General features: G+C 41.5%; 1 protein-coding gene across 1 annotated transcript in view; it reads left to right on the top strand.

Annotated features, from left to right (window-relative positions):
* The window catches only part of LOC106089118 (gamma-1-syntrophin), a 238,422-nt gene that overhangs the window by 149,861 nt on the left and 71,289 nt on the right, over positions 1 to 17,272 (top strand). Inside the window, exons 5-6 of the mRNA XM_059370112.1 lie at positions 4,539 to 4,703; positions 12,013 to 12,197. Coding sequence (XP_059226095.1) covers positions 4,539 to 4,703; positions 12,013 to 12,197 — 350 coding nt within the window. The remainder of the gene's footprint in view (positions 1 to 4,538; positions 4,704 to 12,012; positions 12,198 to 17,272) is intronic.

Here is a 17,272-nt window from a genome sequence, read left to right as displayed (position 1 = left end):
CGATTTTCACTACTACAACCACTGCAGGCACATTTATTGACTAATTTTCCCAAAATATTGCACATCGCTTTCCTCGATGACTACCACAATTAACATTGAGTTTGGTCAAAATCGGTTCATATTTAGATATAGCTCCCATATATATGTTCGTCTGATTTCCAGTAATATTGCAATAAAATGGTCATATGTTCATCGATTTTCTCGAAATTCGGCAGGAGGGATTTGCTCTTGATTCTCAATATTGCTGGTGAATTACATGGAAACCGGTTCAGATTTAGATACAGCTCTCATGTATATATATCGCCCGATTTTAATTTCTAAAGTCACAGCAAGCGCATTTATTGATCCATCTTGCCAAAATTTTGCTAAACGCTTTCCTCGACAACTGCCACAATATCTGAGGAATTTGTTTGAAATCGCTTCAAATTTAGATATAGCTCTCATATATATTTGTTCGTCTGATTTTGAGAAATATTGCAAAAAAGTGATCATTTGTTATCCCATTCTTGCGAAATTTAGCAAGAAGGATTTTCTTATGTCTCTTAATATTACTGGTGAATTTCATAGAAATCGGCCGAAATTTAGATATAGCTGCCATATATGTATATCGTCCGATTTTCACTTAAAGAGCCACTGCAAGCGCATTTATTGACCAATCTTGCCAAAATTTTGCACAACGCTTTCCTCGACGTCTACCACATTATCTGAGAAGTTTGCTCCGAATCGGTTCAGAATTAGATATAGTTCCCATATATATGTTCGTCAGATTTTGGGTTATTTGCCATAATATTGTTATTTGTCAACCGTAGTTTTTACAGTTTGAACATATTTGCTCGCCAAGGTCCATCAAAATTGGTTCGGAATTGGATATAGGTCCCACATTGTACTTATAGTGTAGGTGTAGGGTATTATACCCTTCCTTATTGGTTTGAAACTGCCAAGGGTTTCGTGATATATGTTCTTACATTCTTGCCTTCAAGAAAGAGTACCAAAACCAAGCTCTCCTTTATGAAAGGGTACCGGACTACCCTTTCCTTCAAGAAAGGGTACCAAATCTAGCCTTCCCTTTAGAAAATGTTTCGAAATCTACCCTTCTCATTAGAACAAGTTTCTAAAACTACCCTTCCCTTTAGGAAAGGGTTCTAAGACTATCATTCCCTTTATGATAGGGTACTAAAACTACCCTTCCCTTTAGGAAAGGGTACTAAGACTACCTTTCCTTTCAGGAAAGGGTACTAAAACCACCCATCCCTTTAGGAAAGGTTACTAAAACTACCCTTCCCTTTAGGAAAGGGTACCAAAACTACGCTTTCTTTTAGGAAATGGTACTAAGACTACCCTTTCCTTTAAGAAAGGATACTAAAACTACCCTTCCCTTTAGGAAAGGATACTAAAACTACGCTTCCCTTTAGGAAAGGATACTAAAACTACCCTTTCCTCTAGAAAAGTTTCTAAAACTACCCCTCCCTTTAGGAGAGGGTGCTAAAACTACCCTTTCTTTTAGGAAATGGTACTAAAATTACCCTTTCCTCTAAGAAAGGATACTAAAACTACCCTTCCTTTTACGATATGGTACTAAAACTACTCTTTCCTTTAGGAAAGGACACTAAAACAACCCTTCCATTTAGGAAAGGGTACTAAAACTACCCTCCATTTTAGGAAATGGTACTAAAACTACCCTTTCCTTTAGGAAAGGACACTATAACTACCCTTCCATTTAGGAAAGTTTACTAAAACTACCCTACTTTTTAGGAAAGGGTACTAAAACTACCCTTCCCCTTAAGAAAGGATACTAAAACTACCATTCCCTTTATAAAAGGGTACCAAAACTGCCCTTCCCGTTAGAAAGGGATACCAAAACTACCCTTCCCTCTAGGAAAGGGTACCAAAACTATCCTTCCCTTTTGGAAAATGTACTAAAACAACCCTGCCCTTTAGCAAAGGGTACTAAAACTACTTTTCCTTTAGGAAAGGATACTAAAACTACCCTTCCCTTTAGGAAAGGATACTAAAACTACCCTTCCCTTTAGGAAAGGGTACTAAAACTACCCTTCCCTTTAGGAAAGGGACTAAAACTACCCTTCCCTTTAGGAAAGGGTACTAAAACAACCCTTCCCGTTAGGAAAGATTACTTAAACTACCCTTCCCTTTAGGAAAGGCTACTAAAACAACCCTTCAGGAAATTGTACTAAAACTACCTTTCCATTTATTAAAGGGTACTAAAACAACCCTTCCCTTTAGGAAACCGTACTAAAACTATCCTTCCCTTTAGGAAAGGGTATTAAGACGACCTTTCCTTTCAAGAAAGGGTACTAAAACTACCCATCACTTAAGGAAAGTTTTCTAAAACTACCCTTCCCTTTAGAAAAGGGTACTAAAGCTACCCTTCCCTTTAGAAAAGGGTACTAAAACTACCCTTCCCTTTAGAAAAGGGAACTAAAACTACCCTTCCCTTTAGCAAAGGGTACAAAAACAACCCTTCCCTTTAGGAAGGGGTACTTAAACTACCCTACCCTTAGCAAAGTGTACTAAAACAACCCTGCCCTTTAGCAAAGGGTACAAAAACAACCCTTCCCTTTAGGCAAAGGTACTAAAACTACCCTTCCTTTTAGAAAAGGGTACTAAAACTATCCTTGCCTCTAGGAAAGATTACTAAAACCACCCTTCCCTTTTGGAAGGGAACTAAAACTACCCTTTCTTTTAGTATGCTTTCCTTAAAGTAAAGGTAGTTTTATTTTCTTTACGATAGGCTATTTAAACTACCCTTTCCTTTAATAAAGGGTATTCGAACTACCCATTACTTTTGAAAAGGTTGTAATACCCTTTCCTAAATAAAAGGGTAGTTTTAATACCCTTTTGTAAAGGAAAGTGTGGTTTTAGTACCCTTTGCTAAAGGAAATGATAGCTTTAGTATCCTTATCTAAAACGAAGGGCAGTTTTAATACCCTTTCCTTTAGGAAATGGCAGTTCAATTACTAAAACTACTATTTCCTTTAGGAAAGAGTACTAATACTAACTTTCCCCTTAGGAAAAGTTACCAAAATTACCCTTCCCTTTAGGAAAGGGTACAAGAAACTACCCTTCCGGCGGCAAGTGATAGCATGTATAGGGCATAGTAGGACAATGAACCATTTTTTAAGTTATTGCCCGGCTTTCGAGTCTATCAGATACCAGCACCTAGGTGGGGACGCAATACCAGACACAAACCAACATAAGGGCGTGACCTCTTTTTCGAATTTACTTCTTAGTATTGAGAGCGCACAACAACCAATTATTGGTTTATGTGTATGTCCATAGTAACATGGGGCCGATTAATAGCCGCACCCTCTTTCCAACCTAACCTAACCTAAGTTACCCTCTCCTTTAACAAGAGGACATTGGAAAAGGGTACATAAACTACCCTTTCCTTTAAAAAAGTGTACAAAAACTAAAACTTTCTTAGAAAAATTATTTTAAGTATTACCTTTCCTTTGGATAAAGGGTCTATATTTGGAAATGGTGCCAAAACGGCCCTTTTAAGCACTCTTTGAAAAAATACAAATTGCAATTTTTTCCCATAAACGTTCCATTAAGGAACAGGAGCAAACTTCTCACTCTTTGATAAAGGGTACTTAAACTAACCTTTCCGTTGAGAGAGAGGTACTTAAACTTTATTTTCCTTTGGGTAAGGGTACCTAAAGTACCCTTTTCTTTCGAAAAGTGTATTAAACTGCAATTTCCCTTGAGAAAGGACATTAAGCCATACTTTCTTTTTGGGTTACTAAAACAACTTTTGATTTGAGATAGGGTACTAGATCAACTAAAGTTTACACTTTTTTTTTTAAAGGGGGTTTAAAAACTATGCTTTCCTTGAGAAAAATTTACTGAAATCTTTCTACCTTTGGGAAAGGGTACTAAAACTACCATTCCCTTAGGGATTGGGCATTAAATTCACCCTTTTCTTTGGGAAAGTGTACCAGAATTATTTTTTTCAAACTTCAATATCTTTCGAAAACAATATAACAAATTTTATAACCTTCCTTCCGGGCAAATAGATTGTGGTGAATTTGTATGAGAACCTACTTTCATTCATTTCAAATTAAATATTTAATTATGTGAAGGTATGCCAGTTGATATGCCTGCATTGGAATTGAGCTACAAATGAGATATCCAACCGAAATATCTTCTGCAACTTTTGGTAGTGTCTGCATGGAAGTTTAGTGAAAATATACTTTAATGTACATTTACATGGGCATTTGTCATTTTGTCAGTTAGCATTTGTTGGCAAAAGGTGTCCTGGACTCATTCATGGTGACTGTGTTAATACAAAATGTATGGGTATGGGTTTGTGTGCCTGTAAACTTCTGCCTTAAGCACGTATACAAATAAAAAGGACATACATAAAGTTGTTGGCGTTGCTGGCATTGTTAAGCTACACCCTCTCACCACCACCACCACCACCTCAAGCAGTGCAATTCCTTTCTTTCTTTATTCACTGTGTGTAAATTTTCATTTTCATGTATCTTTACGTTTTTTTGTTTTTTTTTGTTCTTTTGCAGTGGCAAAGGATACACCCGACTCAGATAATGATACTACATGTGCTGAATTAAAGGCTGACGAAGGATACAAATCCTCAGTGAATAATGGTACCATTAGTCGTAGTTGTAGCAGACCAATGTCAATTTGTTCAGAACCCGAAAAGAAGTGGATGGACGTTGTGGCAGGTAAGTTGTAGACACTTTGGCACAAGACACACACAATTAGCTCTACACTTTATGATTATGATGACTTCCTGACTCCACATTTGGATGGCTTCATTACATGAATTTTTATTTGACTTTTATTTTTAGAATTCTTTGGTATGGCATTAAAAATATTCTGTGGTAGATGGTTATTTAGGAAGTTGAAAATACGTTTGTTAGGATCTTTGATTAAAGAATTTATAGGTCGTAAATTAATAGATCTCTTTAAGGTTTATGGGTTCATTTATTGGCAAATTCTCACTTTAAATATTTTATGTATTGAAGAGAGATAGTGTAGCACATCCATGGCCAACAGTTGTGGGAAAGCTGATAATTGATATGGTACGTTAGGTTAGGTAAGAGTGACAGTCCTTTATAGACTCACTCAGACAATTTTAGGTCCATTGTGATACCAAAGTAGCGACAGACCAAGGCTTCTGACGGGAATCCAACCTGCGACCCCTGCACTGGTAGTCTAAGCACGCTGCCAACTCGGCTACCTGAGCGCCCGATAGATATGGTATCACTTGCGATAAATAAATAGCCTCCAACTTTTTTGAGCAACCCACAACAGAATCCAGAGCTTTAAGATGGATTTACAAGGTGGCTTACCGATACAGTGAACTGCGTATATCGACACCTACAGGAGACACCGCACCCATAGCTTAACCTAATTTCTAGGCAATGGCCGCTGAAATTTATTTAGCCAAAATTTTCAAGTGCATTCAATTTAGTGCATGATAATGTCCTCCTCAGTCTGGCAGTGATCCACAAACAAGGCATTCTTCAGATCTGGCTATGTCTTGAATTTGTATGGAGATTTCCAATGTCTCATCCGCCAGACCACAGCACCAATCTCACAACAGCCCTATTTATTTACCTGATCAATCGATCCTAGGAAGTACCCATCGATCAGGCGATCAGGTCAGTGTTTTGTTTGTCCTCGGAGATTCATATCCCATAGATCTTCCTCCGTTAGCTTCTAGACGGTGTCAGAATTAAAAGAACTTTGGACAAAGATTGTGTTTAGTTTGCCAAAACCGCCTCCTTCGTTGTTAGGTGTCAGTTAGGTTTAAAAGGAACATCGCTTAAATAAGCAACATTACTGCGTTGCAGGTGCTGTGTCAAATTAGTACGCAGTATGTGACTCTTCCGACTTCTCATGTGCGGCAATATGTCCAGCAGCAGCATTCATCAGAGTTATGAATCATTCTTGCAATTTGATTGTATTGGTCTACGAAATAAGTTTGGCGAAGTCACATGCAAAGCCCTCAAGTCCCCTGAGACCCTCAAGTTGTCAAACAATGACAATCGTAAGATCGAATTCATCTCTGGTTGCTGAGGTACAGCTCGCCGGGCGGCCGTCACAAACTTTTGTTTATGTCAGTGATAAAGGAAGAAAAACAAAGGCTAAGTGGGATGTGTTTTCTGAGCAAAGCTTACGCAATAAAGTCCGGGTCATAACTGGGGCCTGCGGGTGTAAACTGCATTCCAGGTCCGGACAATGATCGCGGCACGTGGTCGCCGTGACGCAAGAGTACGCGGTTGGAACGAACGCGTTATCAATTCCTCGGTGGCGCCAATGTCACTGGGCGGAACACCGGTTACTAAGGTTACCGAGACGTGATTCGCTACCGGCGTGATCTAGCCGTCGAGTCGCGGGTGCTAGGACCCAAAGGGTTATCAATGGTTCAGAGCCTCCCGGGTCAGCGGAGCACTGAGCGGATCTCTGGCTACTGAGGATACCAAATAGTGACTCACTCACGGCGTAATCGAGACACTAGGTCACCGGGATACGGGAGTATTGGTTTGATACAAGCAGGTGATCAATGGGTGTGGTGCCAGCCCGACATTGGGCGGAACTCTAACTCATTAGGCTACCAAGGCCTTATTCACTCAATGATTAACGCACTTAGTCATCGGAATACGAGAAAGGTCAGTTTGAGCGAACTGGTGATTAATGTCTCAATGGCTTCGATGTCAGTGGGACACTGTTCTATTTAGGCTGCCAACTTCGGTTACCGAGGCATCTTCCAGCCATGGCGCGGTCCAGACACCAGATCACCGGTACACAGGAGTAGTGTTTTGGAACGAATGCGTGATCAATAGCTCAATGAAGGGACAATGGGCAAAATGCAGGCTACTTAGGCGGCAGAGCGATCCAGACACCAGATCATCGGGACGTAGGAGTAGTGTTTGGGAACGACTGCGTGATTAATAGCTCATGAGGGGACAAGGGGCAAAATGCAGGCTATCGAGACATGGCTCACTCATGGCGTGATCGAGGCACGAGACAGCAGAACTGTGTCAGCGAAACACTGGACAGGACCTTAGGATACCGCCTAAGTACGCGGTTGGAGAGAGTAGTCGGTAGGAAAGAAAGTAGTCGGTAGGAAAGAAAGTGTGATCAATGGCACAGTGGCTTCCGTGTAAGCAGGATAATAGGCGAAATGCAGGCTACTTACCGAGACACCACTCACTCACGACGTGATGGTGATCAATGGGTCAGTTCCTCCTGTGTCAGCGGGATACTGGGCGAACCGCTGGCTACTAAGGTTGAAGAATAGTGATTCACTCACCGCGTAATCCTGACACTACGTCACCGAGATGCGGGACTAGTGGTTTGAAACGAACGGATAATCAGTGGCTTCGGTGTCAGCGCAATATTGGGCGGATGTCTGACTCCTTAGCTTGCCAAGACCTCAATCACGCTGGGAATTTACTCACAGCGTGATTGAGCACTCGGTCACCGGGTCACGAGAGAAAGGCAATTAGTACAAACTCGTAATTAATGTCTCAGCGGCCCAATATCAGCGTGACTCTGGTCTTTTTAAGTTGACTACTTTGGATACCGAGGCGTGATCCAACCACGGAGCGACTCAGATATCAAATCACTGAGACGTGGGCGTGGTGTTGTGGAATGGAAATGTGTGATTAATGGCTCAGTGGCTCCCGTGTCAGCAGGACAATGGTTAAAATGCAGGTTACATGACATGGCTCATTGAAGGCGAGGCACGAGAGAGTAGAACTGTGTCAAAGAAACACTGGGCAGGACCTTAGGATATCACCTTATTAGGATACTGAGGCGCAAATCAATCACGGTGTGATCGCGGCACTCGTTCACCTGCACGAGGGAGTAGTTTGTTGGAACGAAGGTGTGATCAGTCACTCCCGTGTTAAAGGGACAATGGGCGAAATACACGTTTCTTAAGTTACAGAGACAGAAGTTACTAATGCCCACTCACGGCGTGATGAAGGCATTCGATCACCGGAACAAGGGAGTAATCGTGTGTCTGGAAAAACACGTGATGGGATGATAGGATGCCGACTAGTTAGGTTACCGTGGTGCAATTTACTCAGGGCGTGTGCGCGGCAGTCGGTCACCTGGACGAGGAAGTAGTCGGTTTGAAGATGTGATCAATGTTGCAGTAGCTCCCATGTCAGCGAGAAAATGGGCGAAACGATGGCTACTTAAGTTACCGAGGCGTTATTCAATCACGCCGTGATCGAGGATCTTAGTAGACGGGACGAGGGAGTCAAAATGTGATCTATTGCTCAATGGCTTCTATTGCGCTGACACCGAATCCTGACAAGATAATCTATGTGGTCAGAGTCTCACAGATTTTTTAGTTATCGTCGTGGGTTTCACTCACTGCGTGATCGTGACACTAGGTCACCAGGACGCGATAGTAGTGGTTTGAAACGAATGAGTGATCAGTGGCTTCGGTGTCAGCGCATTATTGGGCGGAACTCAGACTACTTGGGTTACCAAGACCTGATTCACTCAGAGCGTTATTGAGACACTGGTCTGTCTTAAGACTGGCATTGGCACGCGATAGATGTACCAGGTCACCGGAACTGGAGAGTACTGGTTCGAAACGAACGCGAGATCAATGGCTACGGTTTCAGCTCGACATTGGGCGGAACTCTGACTATTTGGGTTACCAAGACCTGATTCACTCACAGCGTGATTGAGGCACTCGGTCACCGGGCCACAAAAAAAGGCGGTTAGGGCGTATTCGTAATTAATGTCTCAGTGGCTCCGATGTCAGCTAGACACTGGTCTTTTTGCTAACACTTAGGTTACCGAGGCGGAATCCACTCGATGAAGGCACCAAATCACCGGAACAAGGTAAACCAAGAAGAACCACTGCTTGGTAAACCAAGAAGACAGCGTATCAACCCATAGTCCCAATGACATGGGGAGCACTAAGCCATTGAATACTGGTTTGGAACGAACGCGGGATCAATGGCTTAGTGCTCCCCGTGTCATTGGGACAATAGGTTGATACGCAGTCTTCTTGGTTTACCAAGCAGTGGTTCACTCTCTGACTTATCGAGACACTTGGTCACCGATTTTTGAGAGAAGGCGGTTTGTGTTAGCGAAATACTGAGCGACACCTTAGGCTACTCTCTAAACTATGTTCCCGAGACTCGCTACACTCACGGCGTGATAGAGAAACTTGGTTACCGGGACGTCAGACTAGAGGGTTTGACCGAACTCAAGATAACTGACCCAGTGGCTTCATTGTTAGCAATGCACTGAGCTTCCTAGTTACCGAAATGTGACACACTCTCACGGCGTGATCGAGACTCTAAACACCGGGAAGCGAGAGCAGGTGATTGGAACGAACGAGTGATTAATGGCTCAGTGACTCCATAGTCAAAGCAACATGGACGGAACGCTCAATCCTTACATTGCCGAGATGCGATTCAGTCACAGCGGGATTGAGGGATTTGGTCAACGGGGTGCTGAAGTGGTCGTTTGGAACGAAGGATTAGTGAATGGCTCAGTAGCTCCTGTGTCAGCGAGCAATGGGCGAAAAGCTGGCTACTAAGTTTACCGAGACGTGATACACTGATGGCGGGATCGAGGTACTTGATCTCTGGGGCCCAAGAATAGGCGACTGGAACAAAAAATTGATGATTGCCTCATTAGCTTCTGTGTCGGCGAAACACTGGGCGGAGCTTAGGTTTCCGAGCAACTTATGTTACCGAGACTCGATTCACTCATAGCGTGATTGAAGCACTTGGTCACCGGCAGATTAGATGGTTGGATCGAAAGCAAGATAACTGACTCAGTGGCTACGGTGTTAGCGAAGCACTTTGCTAGGTTGTTACCGAAACGTGACACACACTCACGGCGTGATCGAGGTACATGGTCACCGGGATGCGAGAGCAGGTGATTGAAACGAACGAGCGATTAATGGCTCAGTGGCTCCGTAGTCAAAGCAATATGGGCGGAATGCTCAATGCTTAGGTTGCCGAGAGGTGATTTAGTCACAGCGTGATTGAGGGAAGCTGGAGTGGTCGTTTGGAGCGAAAACGTGATAAATGACTCAGTGGCTCCGGTGTCAGCGAAGCACTGAACTTTCTTGTAACCGAAATGTGACACACTCACGGTGTGATCGAGACTCTTAGACACCGGGAAACGAGAGCAGGTGGATGGAATACCAATTGACTAATAGTTCAGTGGCTCTGTAGTCAAAGCAATATGGGAGGAATACTCAATGCTTAGGTTGTCGAGAGGTGATTAAGACACAGTGTGATTGATGGAAGCCGGAGTGGTCGTTTGGAGCGAAAGCGTGATAAATGACTCAGTGGCTCCGGTGTCAGCGAAGCACTGAACTTTCTTGTAACTGAAATGTCTCGATCACACCGTGAGTGTATCGATCGAGACTCTTAGACACCGGGACACGAGAGCACGTGGTTGGAATAAACAATTGATTAATGGGTCAGTGGGTCTGTAGTCAAAGCAATATGGGAGGAATGCTTAATGCTTAGGTTGCCGAGAGGTGATTTAGTCACAGTGATTGAGGCACTTGGTCAACGAGGCGCTGGAGTAGCCGTTTGGAACGAAGGCAAGGTCAATGGCTAAGTGGCTCCTGTGTCAGCGGACAATGGGCGAAAAGCTGGCTACTTATTTTACGAAGGCGTGACTCACTCAGGGCACTAGGTCAACGGGGTGCTGGAGTGGCCGTTTGGAACGAAGGCGTGGTCATTGGCTAAGTGGCTCCTGTGTCAGCGGGTAATGGGCGAAAAGCAGGCTACTAAGTTTACGGAGACGTGACTCACTCAGGGCGTGATCGAGACTCTTGGTCTCCGTGCGCGGTAGTAGTCTTTTGGATCGAACGCGTGGTCAACGGCTTTTTGGTTACTTTGGATGAAAAACTGGCTACTTATGTTACTGAGACGTGAATCACTCAGGCCGTGATCGAGACTTTTTGTCAACGTGCGAGTGGTCAATGGATTTTTGGTTACTGCTTCAGCTACATGACAGGGACACTGGCAAATCGTGGTAGCGCACAATATTGATGGCTTTATATAGTTGGAGTCTCTGAAATTTCAGGCTCAATTTTCTTTGCACTCTTTTTATCTCCACTTACTTTATTATCATCAAGGTTGCATTTATCACTTTACAGTCCATTTTTCTCGCTGGTGTTGTCTTTTTATACCCCTAAGGATAACGGCAACTTGTTTACCTTGGTTGTGAGGCCTGTTGCATTGTTGTTGTCAATAGTGTAGAGTGTCGAAAACAAAGTCTTTGTGATCTTGTTGCCTTTAATCCAGATACACACCATCTATGGATAGACAACCACTGTCCAAAGGCGTCCGTATGGATCTTCATCATGTAGAGAGAGAGAGAGGTTAAGCGCTATAAGAGTCGCTAGACCAAGCAACATATCAGACAGGTTTAAACACCGTTTTGGATACAGCAGGATACATCATTCAGGATACTGAAGCGATAGCCTAGAAGACCATTCAGGACAGCGTTTGTTCGACAAACAGATGGATATCACTAGATAGCTATAGAATGTCAAGCTGGTCAAGAATTTGCCAGAATTTGGCAAATTGGTGTTACAAATGAAATCACAAAAAAACCTGAATTTGAACTATACCTAAAATTGGAGAAGACCTAGTTCAAAGACACAGTAATGCCTTGTTATATTGCAAACATAAATTTAATCTTATAAGATTTTTGTCCCATTCATATTTTAATTTCATTTACTGACTAATTTATTATTTTTTATATAGAGTTTCTCTATTACTTTGAGTTTTAATTGGTATAAAGTTTTTAAGACTTTTTTCTTTTGACTACCATTTCCTCCCCTTCTTTTGTTTTTGCCTTCAACTCCCAACTTTATGTTTAAAAGCCTCTTCCCTCCCTAGAAAAACATTTTGACTATAGTTAGCCTACTGTGTTTTAAATTGTTCTCATTATTGTTGTTATTCTCTCTCTTTTATTTCCTGTTCGTTTTTTCATTGGTCTATTTTCTCACATTTCCTGCAGTCCCCCTTATGATGGCCTATGTAACGCGTTACATTTACGGCACCGATAAATTACGGCCCAACGCCTTTGAAGTGCGTGGCATAAATGGCACATCGACGGGCATAATACACTGTGATGATTTGGCCATACTGAGTCAATGGCTGAAATTGATTAACGACAACGTTGTGGGTCTGACACATTTACAGGTAAATATTTTTCCCATGTAAATATACGTTTTTTTTTTTTTTGACTGTTTTTTGTTCGTTCTTTTTTTTTAATGAGGAAGCTGATATGAGAGACATGTTGATGTTGATCTTGGGACAAAACAAAAAATTGAATGAAAATATAAATGCAAGTGAATAAACTTTGCCATTGGGGAGGAAATTTAAATTAAAATTAAAGGGAAAAAAATGTTGTCTTAATAGAAGCGCACAGGGGAATGTGGGGGAGAATTTAACGAAAGCAAAGGTTAAAATGCAAAATGAAACAAATTCAATTTGATGAAATGGAAACTGATTTCGTAAAATACCTACTAACAACTTGGCAATATAAGACAGCTATAGCAAAATGTGAACTGGTTACAGGTGAGAGCTTAAAGGAATGTTCTGCGTCAAATTTATTGAAGATCGGGTAATAACTAGGCATACTATTGGGTTGCCCAAAAAGTAATTGCGGATTTTTAAAAGAAAGTAAATGCATTTTTAATAATACTTAGAATGAACTTTAATCAAAAATACTTTTTTTACACTTTTTTTTCTAAAGCAAGCTAAAAGTAACAGCTGATAACTGACAGAAGAAAGAATGCAATTACAGAGTCACAAGCTGTGAAAAAATTTGTCAACGCCGACTATATGAAAAATCCGCAATTACTTTTTGGGCAACCCAATATGATTATATTCCTTGATTTAGCTTATCTGTTACTAAGGTCAAGGGGGGAGAAGGAGGAAGGAACTGACCTTGTGGTTGGCATTGATCGAGCCTCAGTGACAAGTTTGGCTAAGACTAAAGGCATGGCGCACTACGGAGCAACGCTGTCTTTTTATACCCTCCACCATAGGAAGGGGGGGATACTAATTTCGTCATTCTGTTTGTAACACATCGAGATATGCGTCTGAGACCCCTAAAGTATGTAATTTTAAGTCGATCTAGCCATGTCCGTCCGTCTGTCTGTCAAAAGCACGCTAACTTTCGAAGGAGTAAAGCTAGCCGCTTGAAATTTTGCAATTGTAGGTCGGTTGGTATTGAAAATGGGCCAAATCGGACCATATTTTGATATAACTGCTATATAAACCGATCTGGGGTCTTGACTTCTTCAGCCTCTAGAGGGCGCAATTTTCGTCCGATTTGACTGAAATTTTGCACGTGGTGTTTTGGTATCACTTCCAATAACTGCGCTAAGTATGATTCAAATCGGTTCATAATCTGGTATAAATGCCATACAAACCGTTCTTGGGTCTTGACTTCTTTAGCCTCTAGAGGGTCCAATTCTCATCCGATTTAACTGAAATTTCGTGCGTAGTGTTTTCATATCACTTCCAACAACGGAATTAAGTGTGGTTAAAATCGGTCCATAATCTGGTATAGCTGTCATATGGACCGATCTTGGATCTTGACTTCTTGAGCCAATAGAGCGCTCAATTCTCATCCGATTTAGCTGAAATTTTGCATGAGGTGTTTTGTTATGACTTCCAATAACTGCGCTAAGTATGATTCAAATCGGTTCATAATCTGGTATAACTGTCATATATACCGATCTTGGGTCTTGACTTCTTCAGCCTCTAGAGGGCGCAATTCTTATCCGATTTAACTGAAATTTCGTACGTAATGTTTTGATATCACTTCCAACAACGTCACTAAGTATGGTTAAAATCGGTCCATAATCTGGTATAGCTGTCATATGAACCGATCTTGGGTCTTGACTTCTTAAGCCTCTAGAGTGCGCAATTCTTATCCGATTGGAATGAAATTTTGCACGACGTGTTTTCTTATGATATCCAATAACTGTGTCAAGTATGGTTCAAATCGGTTCATAGCCTGATATTGCTGTCATATAAACCGATCTGGGATCATGACTTCTTGAGCCTCTAGGGGGCGCAATTCTTATCCGATTTGCCTGAAATTTTGTGCGACGGATACTGTCACGACCATCAACATACGTGTTTACTACGGTCTGAATCGGTCTATAGCCCGATACAGCTCCCCATAAATTGATCTCTCTATTTTACTTCTTGAGCCCCCAAATGGCGCAATTCTTATTCGAATTGGCTGACATTTTATACAGGTCTCCAACATATAATTTAATTGTGGTCCAAACCGGACCATATCTTGATATCGCTCTAATAGCAGAGCAAATCTTTTCTTATTTCCTGTTTTGCCTAAGAAGAGATGTCGGGAAAAAACTCGACAAATGCTATTCATGGTGGAGGGTATATAAGATTCGGCCCGGCCGAACTTAGCACGCTTTTACTTGTTTCTCTTTCCTTTCTTTCTAGGGTACCACAATGGGCCAGACTGGCCTCCGAGTAAACTCACCTTTGGTGGGCAACCCACTCAATCCATTCAACCTAATCTAACCTCACCTAACCACTGTTCATTTTGGTAAAAAAAATATATTTTTTTTTTGTTGCGTTACGTCACAAGCAATGTAAAGACAAACAGAGAATAACCGTTCACACAAAAACTCATTCGTTAATATTCCCAATATTTTTACTATATCTGTGCAAAGTAAACACACACACACAAATAGGAACATGTGGTATGATGGCTGTGGGGGTGTGTATGTGTGTTAATCATTCACATCCCTCTGACAAAATAAACAAAAGTTCTGCATTGCAATGAACAACAATTTGTTGTGCACGATAGCAAGGATATATTGCTACCTCATAAGCAAAAGGGGCTATGTCCACTTGTGGAAATATAGGATTTCAGACCCTTTTCATGATTTTTTTTGTAATTCTTAGGATGTGAATATTTTTTTCCATTGTTGTCTCAGTAGCTTTTTTAGCAAGGTAAAAACAACCCCTCCCCAATGCGGCGAGCTAAGCCCTTTTGTCACATTCTAGCGGACCGAGCTAAGGAAATTATTTTTTTTCGCAGTTAAAAATTAAAACAAAAGTCGCCAAAGGGAATTCAGAACGCCAATGAAAATCCACATCTGAGGGCTTAGTTCGGTGGAGTCATACCATGAATACCGACCACCATGGATTTTGCTGAAAATATTTTCTTATCTGGGCACTAAATCTAATAGGAGCACCATCAGAGATAAATTTATTGGTGAAATGGAGAAAATTTTGGGCTTTTATGCGGCCAAAAATTCAAATTGGCAGATTGGTTTATACAGGAATCTACAGCTATTTATTGACCTTTCCGTATTTAGTGTCAGTTTTGGACATCATGTACCGACTTTCAACCCAGTTGTAGACAAGTAAAAGAGTGCTAAGTTCGGCCGGGCCGAATCTTTTATACCCTCCACCATGGATCGCATTTGGCGAGTTCTTTTCCCGGCATCTCTTCTTAGGCAAAAAAGGATATAAGAAAAGATTTGCTCTGCTATTGGAGCGATATCAAGATATGATCCGGTTTGGACCACAATTAAATTATATGTTGGAGACCTGTGTAAAATGTCAGCCAATTCGAATAGGAATTGCGCCCTTTGGGAGCTCAAGAAGTAAAATAGAGAGATCGATTTATATGGGAGCTGCATCGAGCTATAGACAGATTCAGACCATAATAATGATGGTCGTGAGAGGATCCGTCGTACAAAATTTCAGGCAAATCGGATAAAAATTGCGATCTCTAGAGGCTCAAGAAGTCAAGATCCCAGATTGGTTAATACGGCAGCTATATCAGGTTATGAACCGATTTGTACCATATTTGACACAGTTGTTGAGAGTAAGAATAAAATACGTCACGCAAAATTTCAGCCAAATCGGATAGGTATTGCGCCTTCTAGTAGCTCAAGAAGTCAAGATCCCAGATCGGTTTATATGACAGCTATATCAGGTTATGAACCGATTTAAACCATACTTGGCACAGTTGTTGGATATCATAACAAAATACTTGGTGCAAAAATTCATTCAAATCGGATAAGAATTGCGCACTCTAGAGGCTCAAGAAGTCAAGACCCAAAAACGGTTTATATGACAGCTATATCAGGTTATGGACTTATTTGAACCATACTTGACACACTTGTTGGATATCATTACAAAATACTTGATGCAAAAATTCATTCAAATCGGATAAGAATTGCGCACTCTAGAGGCTCAAGAAGTCAAGACCCAAGATCGGTTTATATGGCAGCTTTATCAGGTTATGGACCGATTTAAACAATACTTGGCACAGTTGTTGGATATCATAACAAAACACTTTGTGCAAAGCTTCATTCCAATTGGATAAGTATTGCGCCCTCTAGAGGCTCAAGAAGTCAAGACCCAAGATCGGTTTATATGGCAGCTATATCAGGTTATGGACCGGTTTGAACCATACTTGGCACAATTGTTGGACCAATTTGAACCATACTTAGCACAGTTGTTGGATATCATAACAAAACATGTCGTGCAAAATTTCATTCCAATCGGATAAGAATTGCGCCCTCTAGAGGCTCAAGAAGTCAAGACCCAAGAACGGTTTATATGACAGCTATATCAGGTTATGGACCGATTTGAACCATACTTGGTACAGTTGTTGGATATCATAACAAAACACGTCGTGCAAAATTTCATTCCAATCGGATAAGAATTGCGCACTCTAGAGGCTCAAGAAGTCAAGACCCAAGATCGGTTTATATGGCAGCTATATCAAAACATGGACCAATATGGCCTATTTACAATGCCAACCGACCTACCCTAATAAGAAGTATTTGTGCAAAATTTCAAGCGGCTGGCTTTACTCCTTCGGAAGTTAGCGTGCTCTCGACAGACAGACGGACAGACGGACGGACGGACAGACGGACGGACAGACGGATGGACGGACGGACGGACAGACGGACGGACAGAATAAGTATACTTTAAGGGGTCTCAGACGAATATTTCGAGTAGTTACAAACAGAATGACCAAATTAGTATATCTTATGGTGGAGGGTATAAAAAAATCGTCCTGGATTGTTATCTAGGTTGTCCCTTTTCTTTCTATCAGCATATTTTTCAATACCATGAAAATTAAACAATCAGTCATTGAATCCGTTCCACCCCAATATCCCCGTCGTCATACACGTAACCATATTTATTTCACAAAAGTTCTACTCGTGATCTTTCGTAACATCTTCAATTATGTGACCCCCTAT

Source organism: Stomoxys calcitrans, chromosome 5 (assembly GCF_963082655.1).
Source record: "Stomoxys calcitrans chromosome 5, idStoCalc2.1, whole genome shotgun sequence".
Taxonomy (NCBI): Eukaryota; Metazoa; Arthropoda; class Insecta; order Diptera; family Muscidae; genus Stomoxys; species Stomoxys calcitrans.
Note: the sequence above shows the minus strand (reverse complement) of the source record. Positions and strands in the feature narration are given on the sequence as shown.